Source organism: Echiichthys vipera (genome assembly GCF_963691815.1).
Source record: "Echiichthys vipera genome assembly, chromosome: 11".
NCBI lineage: Eukaryota > Metazoa > Chordata > Actinopteri > Perciformes > Trachinidae > Echiichthys > Echiichthys vipera.
This window is the reverse complement of record NC_139836.1, coordinates 23,219,215-23,236,020: the sequence shown is the minus strand read 5'-3', so window position 1 is coordinate 23,236,020 and position 16,806 is coordinate 23,219,215. Positions and strand designations below refer to the sequence as shown.

The 16,806-nt window shown below is 39.0% G+C and overlaps 1 protein-coding gene across 1 annotated transcript in view; it reads right to left on the bottom strand.

Annotated features, from left to right (window-relative positions):
• arid5b (AT-rich interaction domain 5B) overlaps positions 1–16,806 on the bottom strand; it is a 78,057-nt gene that overhangs the window by 36,272 nt on the left and 24,979 nt on the right. The window contains exon 4 of the mRNA XM_083922559.1: positions 6,250–6,480. Coding sequence (XP_083778685.1) covers positions 6,250–6,480 — 231 coding nt within the window. The remainder of the gene's footprint in view (positions 1–6,249; positions 6,481–16,806) is intronic.

The following is a 16,806-nucleotide window of genomic DNA, read 5'->3' as shown; positions in this document are numbered from 1 at the left end:
ATGATTCACTGTGTTGGATCGCCTTTATAGTAGATTTTATGTTACTGCAAAATGATTTTCATACTGTTGTGAAAGGGAATTTAAACAATGGCTGCCTGTTAGGTAGGAAATCTCAAATATAATTAAATATTCAAGAAGTAGGTTTGGTTTTCAGAGGAAACCAGAGTGCCACTTCATGCATCTAACATGATTATATAAATCTAGAAATAACACATTTTCATATCATAGGTACCCCTCTTCATTAAATTAATAGGAAATGAAAAAGTAGAAATGCTGTGTAAATGACTGTAATATTAATACATTATCCTCTACCAATTGCTTTGTATGTAGATCTTCTCTAAAAAGAGCACTTTCCTTTACTGCCTTATCTAATATTTAATATTTAATATTTGATTGATGTTTAATTCTGGCAGCTTTAAAAATATATATATAAAAAATAAAAATACACTGACTATTTAAAAATAACACAAATAAACAGATTCAAATACTTTTTTTTACCCTCAAAAACATGCAACATTTTTCTGCCAAGAAGAGAGACTGCAGGCACATCGTGTGCATATCAGAGAATAGACAGCATGTAGCCTGAGAGGCAAAACCCAGGGCTAGAGAAAGAGTGCAAATATTCACTGCTGCTATTGAGCTTATTCCTGTAAGTAGGTCTGGGTAATGTGAAGATACATATCATTAACATTATCTGAAAATGTCAACTGTTTATATTTTTCTATATCATTTATATCGCAATGTTGTTGCGTTACAGCAGTATTTATGCCATTTAGACGACGCTTTAGCTCTGATCCTCGCACGTCAAGGCACTACAACTCTTAAAGAAATGAGAAATTACTTTTATTTTTCATGTAATAAATTCACACAGGAGTAGACAAAAATAAATATATGTATATACATTGTCGGGGGGTGAAATGACATATATTGGGATAGAAGATTTCGTAATACATAATTTAAGGCAATATCATTTCACAGTTGTAAATATTCTAAATGTGTCCCAGTTTATCTGTATGTGAATTGAACCGACAGGAAGTTGTTGTTGGAATTCAGTTAAAAAAGCTCTATCAACAGCTCACTTCTATGTGTCATTCAACATAAAGCTGAAACAGTTTTGAAACTGAAGGGTGAAAAAGATAGGATGACATCTTATTATGATTCTGTGACTGAACAGAAGAGTATCCTCTGCTGGTCAATTATCCTCCACCAGCGCTGCTTCTCTGAGCAACCTTTGCACTGTAAATAACAGCTCCAGACTTCTGAAAAGCTTCTGTGGCAATGTGCGTATTTATCTATCTGCGCTGTTTGCTAAAAGCAGATAAGCAGCGATGTAAAGCATTATGTGTAGAGATGGTGTTTTGCTGATGACATAATAGGGACGATCATGAAGATTGTACCTTATTCAGTCCTAGAGTCAGGCTAATGTTGCTGATGCCAGTAGAAGAAAATGCTTTTAGTTAAAATAGCACTGTGGCATCAATTTTGCCTGTGCATACCACCATGTATATTAAAGCAATAAATAAGACGCATCCTGCTCACATTGCATTAAGGAGTCACTTAGCATTGGTAAGTTGAATTATACTGTGTGCTCTGTTTAGGAGCCTTAAGTGTTAAATGATGTATCTTTCATTTCTTGTAAAAACATAATTTTACGGTTATGTAACAACATGACAATATGGCTTTAAAGAGTCCATGTTTTGATTATGAAGTGACTATAAGGCTACAAAATGTGCTCTTTTCTCCTTTAAATTTCTCCCCTATGGCCTCTGTATACCATCGACATATGGCCGATGAAAAATTCATGGGCTGGTGGTTAACACAAATCTGCAGAGGAGATGGGAAAACATGGGCTTAGCAAGCAGTTTCCCTATTACATTAACAGACGGGGCTGTCATGGGACGATATTGGCGTATGCATATTACATCTAATCTGATTTCATGTTTAAAGAGCGAGCGAGAAAGTGGTTCAAGTTGTGGAAACAATGACATCATGCTGTATGTTCATCTGGTGACCCAACCCAATCAAGCCAGCAGGACTGAATGTTTTTAAAGATGGTATCTCAAAGTACAGGTTTGAGATTTTAGCATGTCTACTGCTTTTCACATTTTCCTTTTCCTCATCTCTCCTTCTCCGATGGAGTATATTTCAGTATCGGTTTCATTGAAATGACGAGCGACTGAACAGGGAATCTTTTTTTTCTGTCAAACAACAGATGCAACTAACTCAGACATGCAGAAACACCCTCATAAAAACACACTGAGCAGCCGCAGAAACTAGCACACATGCTCCACACTACAAAAATAGACCTTACAATTCTGTTTGTGATCATTGCATCTGGACAATGTTAATATACTGAAGCAGTGAATTGTATTTTTGTACTCCTCCCACCCTGTAAGGATTACAAAAAAAAGGATTCCAGAGGATTGCTCTGAAAATGTTTCTTTTTCATAAAAATCAAACCAGCACTGAGTGATAGATATTTCAAACAAAACACACTGAGCGGAGCATGAAACATATAGTTTCTGTGCCAAGGAAAGAGATCCGGGAAATACAGGACAAATGAGAAAGAGCAAGAAGCTCTTCTCAACTGCTTTGCCTCAAACATGATTGCCTCACTCACTTTCAAAATACTGTTGATTTAAGCAATGTGCACATAAGGAGTGTTGGGTTTCTGAAGGAGTGGGGGGAAGGGAGGGGAGAGGAAGGTCAGCAGCAGTTTGGGAGAATAACTTCAGAATGAGAGAAAATGGGAAAAATGTTGCTCATAATATTTTCCTTAACAGACGCCCAAATGAGTAGCTGTCAAGATGCCCCGAAGCTCCGCGATGTACATCTTGTTTAAATATATCATGTACAGCACCTCTAGGTTGCGCTTACAAATGTTGATGTTATTGCTTTGTAGCACATACAGTATTCATGCTAAATGAATGTGAGTAATGCTCAACAGAACCGTGACAGCTAATAACTAAACCTTGACCTATCATTCATTCAGCACTGCAAACGCCTGGCCCACTCACAGTATTTCTGGCTTTTTCTCACAGCAAAAAAACACTAGCCGTGCCAATATTATTATAGAACAGTATGTGAGACCTTTATCCGAAAGGTTTATATAAGAGCTTGTTTTTGCAGTAAGTAGAATATGTGTGCCAGCGAGGTCTTCCGCACAACTTGTGTTTTCCTTTTCTGCGATTGTACAACTGTAATATTACATTCCTCCTGGCAAGAAATTGTATTGGGGACACAAAGTAACACGGTTATAATCAATCCACACTGGCAGAGAATGTATGATAATTATAAACAAAAACTGTGTCATTCCCCATGAGGACAGCAGCTGCAGGGGTGACAGGCGATGCGGAACATGAATATGGATCACAGGACTTAAGATCTGGTAACTGACGCAAGCTCAAGCTGGTTTAAAAGCGCGGCGGTGACGTGAACGGAAAAAAAAACCATGAATATAGGTCCGGATAGATAAAGCACAACCTCCGACAACTGTCACTGTCATACCAGGAATGACCTTACATCATCCAGTAAAGTGAGAGCAAATATTGTAGATATCAAAGTCATTAGGTACACCGGAGCAACCGGAGCCTGATGATGTGTCATTACTCACCTCCAGAAATACAGATAAATCAGAACCAGAGTGCACCACACATGCCCAAATAAAAATATGCTGCTTATTATTTAGTAAGTCTGTGCGTGATTATGCTGTACGTGCACTTACTGTACTGCTGAGTTAAAACCATAACCAGACAAATCAAAAATAAACTGGTTTTAACCAGCGGGCTTTCATCTGATGGCTACATTTCACACAATACTGTACCAACAGGCTTGCTGAAATCCTGCAATAGCACTTCTTTTTCTCCCTCTCCCTGAGCCTTCTCGTCTTCCCTACCCCCTGAGGTAGCCTGACACACTTTCATGAATTAGCCTCGACAAGACGGACAGCTATTAGAGCGGCCACAGCACATTTGGCTGAATCCAAAAGGTCAGAATTAGCATGGAAAGATGCATAGAAGAAAGTCTTAAAATTGTTCCCCAGATCAATTTTGAACTTTTTAATATTTCACAGCTGCACAGTATTGCTTCTGATGCGTCCACAGTGCTGGTATTTATCCTAATAAAGGTGGATTTAATATGGCGTTTATAGCTGCTTTTTTTTTCACTTGCAGCCTGTAAATAGCAGGAGCACTTTGCTCAGCAGTTGCGTATGTTTCTAAGCACATATGTGCAAACATTCACGTGTGTTTATGTCTCTACGTAAGACGCCCTTGAGGCCTGAGTTCACTTGGCAGAGCGATGGAAATTACTTAGCTCTGCTGTTTTAAAACAAATCACCTAGCAGCAATTCAAGCGGAAATAAAAGCCTGCTTCAAACCTAGTAAACCTTCATGTGAATAGCATTAGAAATCTGGGTGCCTTATTCTTTTTTTAAAAAAAGTAGAACTCCCTTAGGCTCTGAAAATAAACCTTTAGCTTAAATGTGGCTCACAGAGGAATGGCATTATTGAGCCAAGTGAATGAGCAATAGCAGCCACAGGATGTTAGCGTTACTATTCATAACTTATTTTCCAATGCCTAAAACCGTTTTCCCTTCTGGTCTCACCTCTGCCTCTCTCTTAAAATGCAATTACCTACTGGCAAATTTACAGGAAAAGAAAAACAATGACATTTGACCAGAGGAGCTGTTACTGTGAATGTCAAATTGATGCTGCACAAGAGCCCGCTGAGCTCCACTATGCTGCCGAGCAGAGGAAATATAAAGAGAGATGAATCACATTACTCCTTTGTTTTAGCCCAGCTCGGGGTTAATAAAATGTGTGGATTCATGAGCGGCAGGGAAAGCACAGTGAATGGCAAATAGACATGTTCCAGCACTTCAAAATTCCTCACTGGAACCACAAAATGCTTTTCATAGGTGTGACTGCTGAGGGTGTTTGAATGGCGGTCACTTGTGTTCAGGAACAGAAAGACCCCTTGAACTGGGACTAAATGAAACACATATTGAAAACACATGTTGATCTATTGAATTGAATTTAGGCTAAAGAGCATTGAACAAAAGCCATGTTCGGTTTATATGGCTTTGATTAATTTGTTCGGGAAAGAAAGGACAAATAAAAGTCATGAGACACAGTGAAATGAGACCACGGCACACAAACTAATGAGTCGTTCAACACACAAATCCAAAGTACAGCTAAGGAAAATGGACTTCCTCATAGCAATTTCTGTTTATCATTCTTTTGTCTTTAGCCTCCTGAGTTTTGGGTTGTTTTTTTGTTGAAAAACTGAAGCATTAAGTTTTCCTTTGTGAAAAAAAGAATACTTGTTCTTCTTTAGCATGTGTAAAGTGTATGGCACTCCTTCTGTATAACATTGTGGGACTCATGATGGACAATTAAAGAAAAAAGCATCCAACGCATGCATTCTCCCTCTTTACAACTTGGCTCCTACAGTTATTACATTACACACAATGCAGGTTGACCACCAACAGTTCAGCCAGAGACTCAGCCCCTAGCGGCTAATGTAGCCTCGAGCTGCTGGATTTAGATTTAGAGATGTGGAGAGGTTTGGTAAGATCACTTGCTTCTCTACACCACCTGATTTATTTTTTTTCATTTTCAAACTTGTAGTCTAACACAGCTCCTTCAGGTACCAAAAAAAGGCTTTATTCAACTCTTTTTTTCCCACATGTACTGACTAGTACTCCCCGAGACCTGTAAACAGACTTTGATGTGTAAAATCAGTGCTCTTCCGAAAGCCTATTGGATTATCGGAGAAATGCATTGTCAGAAAACTGTTTTTCTCAGCTACTGAAATAGTGTTGTTTTGGAGATACAGTACCTTTTTTTCACAACACAGCAACTGTATTTGGATTTGTAAGTTGGATGTTACAGCAGCTACCCATTACAGATAATTAGAATTTTAAATGGACTCAAGTACATTTTCTGTTGTCAAATTGCTTGGCCCACAAAGAGCAAACACTTTGTGTCCACTTTCCACTAAAAGCAGACTTGAACAAATGGTCATGGTAACCAAAATTACATAATTGAAAGTTTGAGATGAACTGTACTGTGACAATGAGTTCTGAGTGCATGCTTACGTCCAGAGCTCAGGACATGAGTAGTTTGATGTTTCATGGGCTCAATGTGCAACACTCCCAAGTGCCATAAACCGCTAATGGCTGTTGGCATTGCAGATGAGCTAATATGATAACTTATCCAAAGGCTACAATCAAGCTGCCAAACTCACCGAACTCGTCACAGATGCTCTCGTTCTGCAGCAGCACAGGATGTTCAAAGGTGTCCCGGCAGTACAGGATCCTCGTGCTACCACCCAATGCAGCGATGCCGCCCAACGCCAGCACCGTGTGGTCTATGAGCAGAGACGAAGGCTGCTCTCTGAGCCGTGCCAAAACTGACCGGAAGCGGCAATATTGGGGGTAACTGAGGACCAAAACCTTCCGCCCATCCTCCTCCTGGCCTGAAAAACATGCAAAATACAGACACAAAGTTAGAAAGTCCACTCCACACAGATAATACATAGTTAAATTTGACATTGCAAAGGGAGATCTTTGCAGGGAAATAGAGAACATTTTGTTTTCCAAGTGCTCCTTTAAGATTTGTAGTGAATGGCAGTACTTAATTTTACATGACACATTCACTCTTCCAATTCTCTTCAGATTTTATTACTTTATTCTCTCTCATAAATCATTCTTTGGCTACTATTATATTCTGGCACATCTACTGCCAGTGTGCTGTGAATATGATCCTTTTACTCCTTACTGTTGGCCTTATATTGCAAGGTTGCCTGTAATGCTCGAGATCATATACTTTACGTTTATTGTTCTGTCACTTTTGGTGAGTACCATATAAATCTCAAGTAGGTAAATATGTGATTTAAAAAAAAAAACAGCAACAAAGAAACATTTCGTACGTGAATATTGTTTTGAGAGATTCCCAAATGTTGATTTTATGTTTCATACATTTTCAATAATTCATGAAAAGCAATTTGTCCAGTACAAAGCAATACCAACATTTTTTTCAACACAACATAAATTCATCTCTCTTGCTACCTTATATCCCACCCAGATGATCTCTCTGCCTGTTTCATAAGATATCACACATATCACACACACACACACACGGTAGCAACATGCTTGAACTTTGCTGTATCACTGTGGCGTTAAAAGTTTCACACCCTTTCCTTGCAGCTAATACACATTTCTTCATGTCAACTGTACAAACAGTTAATGTTGTCGGGCTGCATGTTTGAAATGCATGGCATGAGTCGCTGCTGGAGTTTCAAGAGGAATGTCAACAGCTTGTTATCTTGCGTACGTGCACGTGTGTGAAAAAACAAAGAGACTTGAATGTAAATTGTGAGTGCACATCACAGTTTTCTATCTTGCTTTAAGATCTTTATTTTGACCATAATTATCTGGCACAGTTGGTACCAAAGCTCACTGTTTTATTCAGGTAGCAGCGACCTCTCCCATCAGAGCCAGATCACATTGGATGTGTTGTTTCTGATGAGGGCGTGTGATTCATATTCCAGTGACAGCACAAAAGTTTGACCGATGGGGACAACTAACTGGCAAAGAAAACCCCCAGGACAGGAAGTGCAGACTGAGCTGACATAATAAGCTGCCATAAACGCCAGGAAGATATGCTGATATGTAGATCAAGCTGTTAATATTACACCATGTAAAACCAAGGCTAAGAGTCTAGAGCCATATCCTCTTGGGACTGCTAACACACTCACAGTGATGGTGTATAGTGTTTACCAATGTGGTTTAGAGTGTTAGGGTGCTAACATTTGCTAATTAGCGAGTGTTATTGGGTGTTATGAGTGTTATTAGTTCAGCAGGTATCCGGCCCTATAGGGATGGGAGTCGAGAACTGGTAACAAGTAACTACAGGAAAAATGTTAGAACTATAGAGACGTTTGAAATTAGACAGACTTGAAATATGCAAAGGTCATAATTGTAAAGTCACCGAAAACCTACCACATCAGGATACAGGACTTGACATGATCAACTAGCTGCTCTGCAATGGTTGTTCTTTCTGTACTTATTAACAATCTCTGTTCATGACATTTTCCCCTGCATAATACTTTCCTCTAACACAATTACGGAAGCAGCAGTCTATAAATGTAATTAAATGCAGCCTCTTAATTTTGCTTCTATAAAACTATTCCTACAGAATCGTCTATGTGGATTTTATGCAAATAACAGTTAGCAGTCTAGGTGACAGGTTACTGATGCTGATGAAAATTACTGTTCTTCTGCAGTCCCGATTAACTATAACAGAACATCGCCTACCACCCACACACACTGACAGAAATATAATAATCTATAACTAACTACATGCCCAATTATTATATTCCATGCAGAAAGAGATGGATTTGGTTACATAACGCACTTTAGGAGAGAAATACTTTAATGAGCCAATTTGAAGGTTTAGATGAGACATTTTTCCATTTCTTAAAGATGAAATTGGACCGGTTTCCCCTTGGATTACTCTATGTTCAGCTAAATCTCATCCGATGTATCTGCTTAAACCTCACTCATCAGAAACACTGAAAGGAAAATGATCTAAACATGCAATATGCACCAGTATTGACATTAAGCATTATGGCTCCACATGTAACATCATACATGAAGAGATATTTCACATAATATAATATAGGCCTGGAATTGATTTTTTTTCTTTTTTAATTGATTAATCGTTCAGGAAATGGCACAACATGCATCATGTAACAATTTCCCAAAGTGTAAGAGGACGTATTGTTTTGTCTGAACAACAATCCCAAACCCTATTCAGTTTTATATCGTAGAAAATATTGACATTTCAGAGGCTGCAACCACTAATGTTTGCCATTTCTGTTTAAAAATGACTCAAATGGTTAGGCAATTATTAAAAAAAAATAGATGCTGATGCATTTTCTGTTGATCGACTAACAGATAATTGAATTGCTTGAGCTCTAATATAATATGATAGATGAATATGACATAATATGACAAAGTACGCCTACAATATGATACAATAGGGTGTCTCTGGAAACTGGCCAAATCATAAACAGGTTATGCATGTGCGTTGTTCCTTAAAGCTTCAATGTCACATTTTGCACACTCATTTTCTCACCGAGACTGATGTTTGAACGTAGCGTGCTAATATTTTTTTAGCCTACAAAGCCGACTACACGGTTCAACAGTTGATGAAGCAGAGTCAGGCAGTTTGAAACACGATTTTTACATGAATTATTCACTGTCCTGTCTGCTTTTACAAAGCCCTTGGACATGACATTCATGGGAATTTCTGCTGGTAAGTTAATATTTCAGGGGTGGCTAACTAGCATGCATTCACCTGGCCTTGCTTACAAACCAAACAGGCATGGTTTATCTAAAAAATGCATTTTTCCATCACTGGTGTAATTTTATCAAGCTGGAAGCTGATAAATGTTCAGCAGGAACAGGGCAGGGAGGGCACCATTCATAACATATTTACAGCTGCTGCATTCCCGACAATCAGCGTAATTAGTTCCACTGTACTCCAATATGACGACCACTTCAAAGGAAATTATTAAAACCATTCATCCAGCACACACACAAAGACACAAACACACAGCCTATATGCAGAGTTAGGTGCCACAAAGCCAACAGATGTAAAACCCATATTCCAGCATACATGCACATGCATATCACACTGCAGACACACACATTCATCAAAGACTGCAGCAGTTGTCGTACGCAATTACAGCTCAGAGCAAGCTTTGTTTCCAAATGTCAGGGATTTTATTGTAAGCGGTCACCGTCAGACCTGCTCTTTCTCCCGAGGACCCTCACAGCCTTTCACTTGATTAGATTCAATTTGGAGAGAGAGCCGCAGGGCATTAATAACTGCACAAAGGCGTTGAAAAGTATGCATGTCAGTGTGCGTGTGTGCGTCAGTGCGTGTGATGTACAATGAGTGTATGTACACTTTAAAAAATCTTTTTGTTCTCGCAGCACGACCTTTCAAAATAAAGGGCCTCCTTATCTTTATGTAAGCTTTCTAATTGGCTGGGGCTGTGGCTGAGCTGCAGACACTGGGAGGACATTATGTCATTTGTTTCTCTCTCTCTGGATCTCTTTTCTATTTTCTCTGTCTGTCCCTCCTCTCCTGGTGGTAGTGCAGCATGTTGATCAAACAGCTGTGGTTTGGCAGATTATTTTCAGAACACGCTGTAAAGCTCCTGACCTCATAAACTACAATAGTGTCAGGGTTATAACTGCTCTGCAGGACAGCTGACGCTATAGCCACTCAGTCAGTGCAGCGCTAAGTAGATTCTAATACAACATGAAGAAAACCGATAAGAGTTAAGTACAATATTCAACACTATAAATTTGATGCTTTGTACAGGCATTAAAGGGGCACTCCACTAATGTAAGTGAATAATGTCTTCTGTGGCTCTGCAGGAGCTTTGCTTTCAAGGTCTGAACAAATAACCCTGATGTTGTCATAATGATGTCATCCGGGTTATCTCAGCTTGGGCTTGTACACTTTGTATTTATTTATACATTGACAATAGAAAGCCTGTGTTAAAAACTGTGGAGGGGGGGTAAGGATTACAGAAGAGATGGGGGCTTACAAGCTAAGAGAGCTTGAATGAAATACACTATCATGTTGCATTGTGGGATTTGTAGGATCCACTGTTTTTCAGGCTTGAATTATGCTAGGGATTAAGTCGGTATATTTCAGCGTCTGCTGCTTCAATTTTGACAGTTCCTTTTCTTTTCTCTCTTGTAAGGGAAATGCTAGTTTGCTGGAATACCGCCTTAAATTGTGTTGTCTTCCCCAAAAAGTTGTTTACAAAGAACTGAACAAAAAGGGGAAATTCAAATAAATACAGTTATATAAAATAATCAGAGCTATACAAAACAGATTAAGACGATAAGCAATCTGTGCTATCCAGATGAGTTATGATTTAAAAGCGCTGACAGATTTCTCACATTATACTGTATAGCAAACTGGTGCATAGTTTGGCTGCCATAAATAGAAATGCTTGCTCTCCTTTTGATTTGTGCCAGACTGACGCCTTGATCAGTTTTCTTATGTCGTGTTGTTATTGCTTGTTCTTGTAACTTTCATTATTGTTGCTGTTGTTAGAGTCGCAGCAGTAGCTGAATACACCAAAACACTGTAGGCTGGATCTCTGCCATGCAAGATCTGATGTAATTAGAAAATCAATTCAAAAACGTACTGATAGTTTGTTGAAAGAAACAAAAGCAGGAGGGATATTAGCATACGCCTAGTCTTATTTAGGAGTCGGGCAGCAGAACTTTGTTCAAGCTGTAGACACTTCAAGGATGAGTTACTCAAGTAAAAAGTGCATTACAATAACGTAACAACGATGTGACAACAGCATGAATGCACAGTTTCACAGTGTCTTGAGATGACAGGATATGCGGCAGATCTTACTAACATTCCCAAGATTAAAGAAGCGGGACTGAACCAGTTTTGTAATATGCAAATTGAAATGCAAGCGGGAATCTATTTATTTATGTTTTATTTTACATTTTCAGAAAAAGGATTGCATGACTAGAGCAAGAGTCAAGAAACAGAAACAGAACAGTCAGGACCATTGATTAAAGTGTACGTTCCTACTCAAGGTGTGAGCCATCCACCCCCTGATGTCAGGAAGACAATTATATTAAATGGATGTTCTGCTGAACTCATTTGTGGCCTGAAATACCTTCAAAATCCCATCAGTTTCACAGAGGTTTTACACAAAAACACTTTCTTTCTTTATTCATGAGCTTAAGGTAAGGTATTGTTTTAAGGTGGCATTAAGAAACGTCAGTCAATCAATAGAGCATGTAACTGGTGTGGCTTTGTAGGATTGTGCTTTGTTATGAATCGTGACCCAGGGGATACAACAGATGCCACACAAATGAAAGGGAACTGAACTCAAAGAGAGCTATATGTGCTGATTTTCCGAAGACAAAAGCATACAAACATCTGTCACTCAGGTGCAGCAATATTATACTTCTAGCACCTCTTTTAATCAACAACTTTACAAGCAGAGATGGGGAACAAAGCACCAAGATAGAACAAAATGAGTAGTTACAGAGCAGATCTTTTGTTTTTATGCTATCTTTGAAGATGGTGCAATAAAACAACAGCAGCAGAAATGAAGTCAGAGACCACACTGCTTCATTTGATTGTATTGATTTACAGGCTTCCGGGGAGCCGTTGTTTTCAATGCATAACATATGAAAATCAGCTTGCAGAGGCTTTAAAGTTACTAATAATACATTTGGTAATACATCACAGAGAATTCATTTCTTTTTTGATGCGTTCAAGGAAACAGGGAAAATGTAGAGCCGTCTGCCAAACAGCAACTTTTTAATGCAAAACATGATGAAATTAAATTATCCTTTTTTTCTTGAAACATCTGTGTCTGCTTCCTGTCTGACTCCCTCCTCATGAATTAGATGCTTTCAGCAGCTGACCCCCTTTTTCTTGGACAGCTTGGAGACTGAATTTCCCTTGAACACCTCATTGCAAATCAGACAAATTACCCACAAATACATATCAATAAAAGCAGGTTTTAAGTCTTTGAAAGTCGATTTTCTTGCTGTGCTAACATGAAATAAAACAAGTGCTGAAACAGAGCTACAACTAATCAATTGACAGAATAATAATAACCAACAATTTTGATAATATATTAATCGTTAAAGTAATTTTTCTTGCAAAAATTGCAGAAAAATGCTCAAATGAGAACATTCACAGGCTTTAGAAAAATGCTCAGTTTAACATCATATTAAACTCAATATCTTTGGGTTTTAGACTGACAAAACAAAGCATTTAAAGCAACGCATTCTCATCCCAGCTCATCACTTATTGACATTTTGTCAGGACCCTTTGGCATCACTTGTCCTTGCCCTGGGTAGACCTGCGCATAGAACGCATAATGCTCCCAGAAGCCACACAAAGCCCTAGATGTTGTGAACTCACATAAAACTACATGGTTAGGCTTAAGAAAGGATCCAATTCAATCCACAATCCTTTCCTAACATTAAAATAAGTGAGTTTGTAACATAAGTAGAGTGACGGGACAAGAATGGGGCAGAACTGCTGCCTCCTGGATGAAAGTTCGGTGTTTGTTTGACACATCCACCACTCAAACCTGCCTCCTTACGTGTAGCTTGGCGCTCTGAATCCTGGAACTCTTGCTCTGAGCGTCTAATGTAGACAGAGACGGGTTTACGTTTGAAAGCCTGGTGCCAAACGCAGAAGACCGTGACAAAACGGCGCTATTTGACACTCTGGGCTGTTAAAAGACATCACCTTGAACCTTGAAAAACTGGCACGGACCTTTTTCACTTTTTTCATTTTCTGACTTTTTATAGACCAATTAATCAATTCATCTAGAACATGATCAGTAGATAATCAATAATTTAAGTAATCCATGTGTCCAGCTTCTATAAAATGCAGATATTTTGCTGCTTTAAATGAATAGCTGGAATATACTCAATTGAATAGCTTTGCATTATACAGTTTTTTCATAGCTTTAATGAAGCCATTGTTCAGTTGACTGAACTTAGGTACATCCAAAAACATGTTTGTGTAGGTGTCAAGTTTCCAGGGAATTCATAGTTAATGTGCTAAAACATGCAAAAGTAACAATATACGTCTTAAAAAAGCTCAAATATTGCACTAGTTGTATTACACTACACTGTAAGTGACACTGCTGCAGTCCACAGCAGACTGGTAAAGTCATTAGCTACAGCAGCTGTCATGAGACACTCTGCACAGTGAAATACAGATATCAGTCTACTAAAACATAATAACAGTAACATGCTGTAATATATGTACGCAATATTTGGTTCATAAATATGACAAAATTATATTTAACAGCACAGGATGGAATTGATATTTGTGGAGGACATATTCCAGTGAGCCAGCTCTTCCTTTGAGGAAAAACGCTGAGTGAAAAGGGAAGAGGCCGTACAGTAATGCAGTCACTGTACACTGTATGAGAAAGACAAGAGTAGAAATAAATATGATGAGCTCTGACTGTGCATTATACCAGAAAGAATGATGTTGTGTCATTGCAGCAAAGGGAAAAAAATCTCTGTTCCTCCTCCATAACAAGCATGATATATAATCAAAATCCCAGAAATGCCGCATACTCATTAGCTGTGGTTGAAACAGCTGCTCCGCTGGATGAATAGAGCTTGCAATGTTAGTTGAAACATCATTGGTATCATTCAATTTCAAACCAGAGAAATAAAAAGGGCAATCTACTGCCGCATCTCTGAGATCCTCTGCTTTTATTGGCCAGTTTCTGTAGCAGCTTTGCAAGTTGGGGCTAAAACTAGTCGCAATATGAGGGCTGCTGCCAGTTAAAAGCTTGCTAATTAAAACCCAAATTTGACTCATGTAAACTCTGTCATTTACATTCACCCAAGCTTAAAAATATTCACAACTGCCCACAAGCTCTGACAAGATCTTTCAGGCAAGTATGCTCAATTCTCTTGTCACAGACAAGCAGGAAAAAGCTGAAAACCATTACTCTCATGCTCACTGTCACCCGCTGTAGTCCTTAAATCACTCACTCGGCTCAAATTTGCTGTTGTCAACATTTCCACATTATCTGCTCGGCCAAGGAATTTACTGGATCCCCCTGCAGCTTTTGTGGGGTTGGCGAGAAACGGCAAGGCATGTAACTCAGAGCCAATAATGTCGCTTTCATATTTGATGTTATTAACAGCGAAACAGGTCTAAAATAGTGAGAAAGTAATACACCGGTGAAGAGAAGAGAGAGACGACAAAAAAAGAGGGAGAAGGTCAGAGGAGAAGAGTCTTGTTTGGTATTCTCCCTCCATCCTACAGGCTCTCTGCTCTGTATTGATCTCTGAGGTTGCCCTGTTTCCATTTACCCTCTTCCCATAATATATAACACATCTCTGATTCATCCGCCTTCTCTCCCTCTCACTTGTCAATGAGGGGACATGACACTGAGAGGGGGTCCATATAAGCAGCAGCAGGCACCCGATCTGGCAGTTGGTTTCATGTTATTGAAACCTGACCAAATAAAAAAGGGAACAGCATCTGTCAATGACACCGAATGGAAATTATGCGTGAGGAGGTTGAGGGCGTCACGTTTTCACTACCTTGTGTTTCCCACGAAAAGAGGATTACACAAAACGGTTAAATAAATGCGCGGAATTTGCATGATTCACCGCTTGTCCAATCTGCGGATGACTACTCTATCTTGGATCAAACAAAATGTGCTAGAACATTTCGCTAATTGCAACCTAGTATGTGCTGTAAACAAAATCCCATTCATCGTGAGGAGGACGCAGCATCAATAAATCGCTGTATTGGACTAAAACAAAGCAAAGTGATAACACAGTGTGTCGCTAACACAGTGTGTCACTAACACTCCGCTTATTTTGTTCAAAGGGAGAAGAATTGGAATAATATTTTAAATGTATGTAATGGATCTGCATTGAGTAACATACTGTGTTTGCAAATGACTCAGTCAGTTGCCGCCCGTCATCAACATCACATCAGTCACAGACATTGACTCGCCTTTCCCCTGCTCATCATATCAGCCTGCAAGCTGTGCCCTCACACACACACACACACAATGTACACAACACACAGCCCTTTAAAGGGATACTCCACTGATGAGTTATCTTCGGAGGCTCAAAGGGGCGATATCATTATATTTTTTGTCAATTTCTCCTGGGGAGCAATAAAGTCTCATTAAAGCTTTTTTCCTCTTTCAATATATCATGAAATTACAAATGTATACATTCAAAATGATGAACTGGCAGCACTAATTGATGCTTTCTTAATAAAAGGACAAATTGATTGATGCTATTGGTTCACTGAGTTATCAGAAAACATGTTCCTTTGTATCGTGATATAATGACCTACATCGGGATAGAAGATTTTGGCCGTATCGCCCAGCCCTAAATTCAACATGCAACTGTTTGCTAACACATGGTTATAATAGCTCCAAATGATAAGCTCTCAGGGTGGAAATAAAGTCCCCACAGAATCTTCTCAGCTTCCTCGCTGTCAATTTGTTCCAAATATTTATACTTTCACCAATATTTCTTTTGAACACACAACTCTGTAAAGCATCTGTCTTTAGTCTGGTGTTTTGTTTATTGAGAAACAAACTAAGTGACAAACTCAGGAGCACGTAAACTCCGGCAAACTTTCAGGCTTGTCAGAAGAATGAGACACAGCAGCGTACGTAACTGTATTTGGAGGAAATATGATTAAATGGAAAGTGGGGAAGTGATTTATGCTGCAGGAATGGTTTGAGATGTTTTCATGGAGGTAAATCAATCGTATCTGTCACAAATGATCACATCTGCTGTGCATCTGTGCTGTATTAAAATAATCAGATAGAATAGGTGGGATATGACTTTAAGGGAGATCTGGCTGTTAAATTAACAGGTCATGTCTGTGCACTAATTCTTCTAAGACAATCATATTCCCACAAAAAGGGCACTAACACCCAGAGGAAATGTTCTATTGAAACTGCACAGAGAGAAGAGAGAGGGAGAGTTAACACTCACACAGAGTAATACTGTACATAGAAAGAGAGAGAAAGAGAGCCCTCCATGCATGCTGGCTCCTGTTCTTAATTATAGTAAAGCACTAAAGTGCCTCATTCATTTCAGCAGGGTGGGGCAGTGGCCTGTGACAAAGAAAAAAAGAAACATTTATATAATTTTCACCTCAATTTATTCAAGTGTGTGGCACAGGGATTGAGAACACACAGTTATGCGTACAAAAA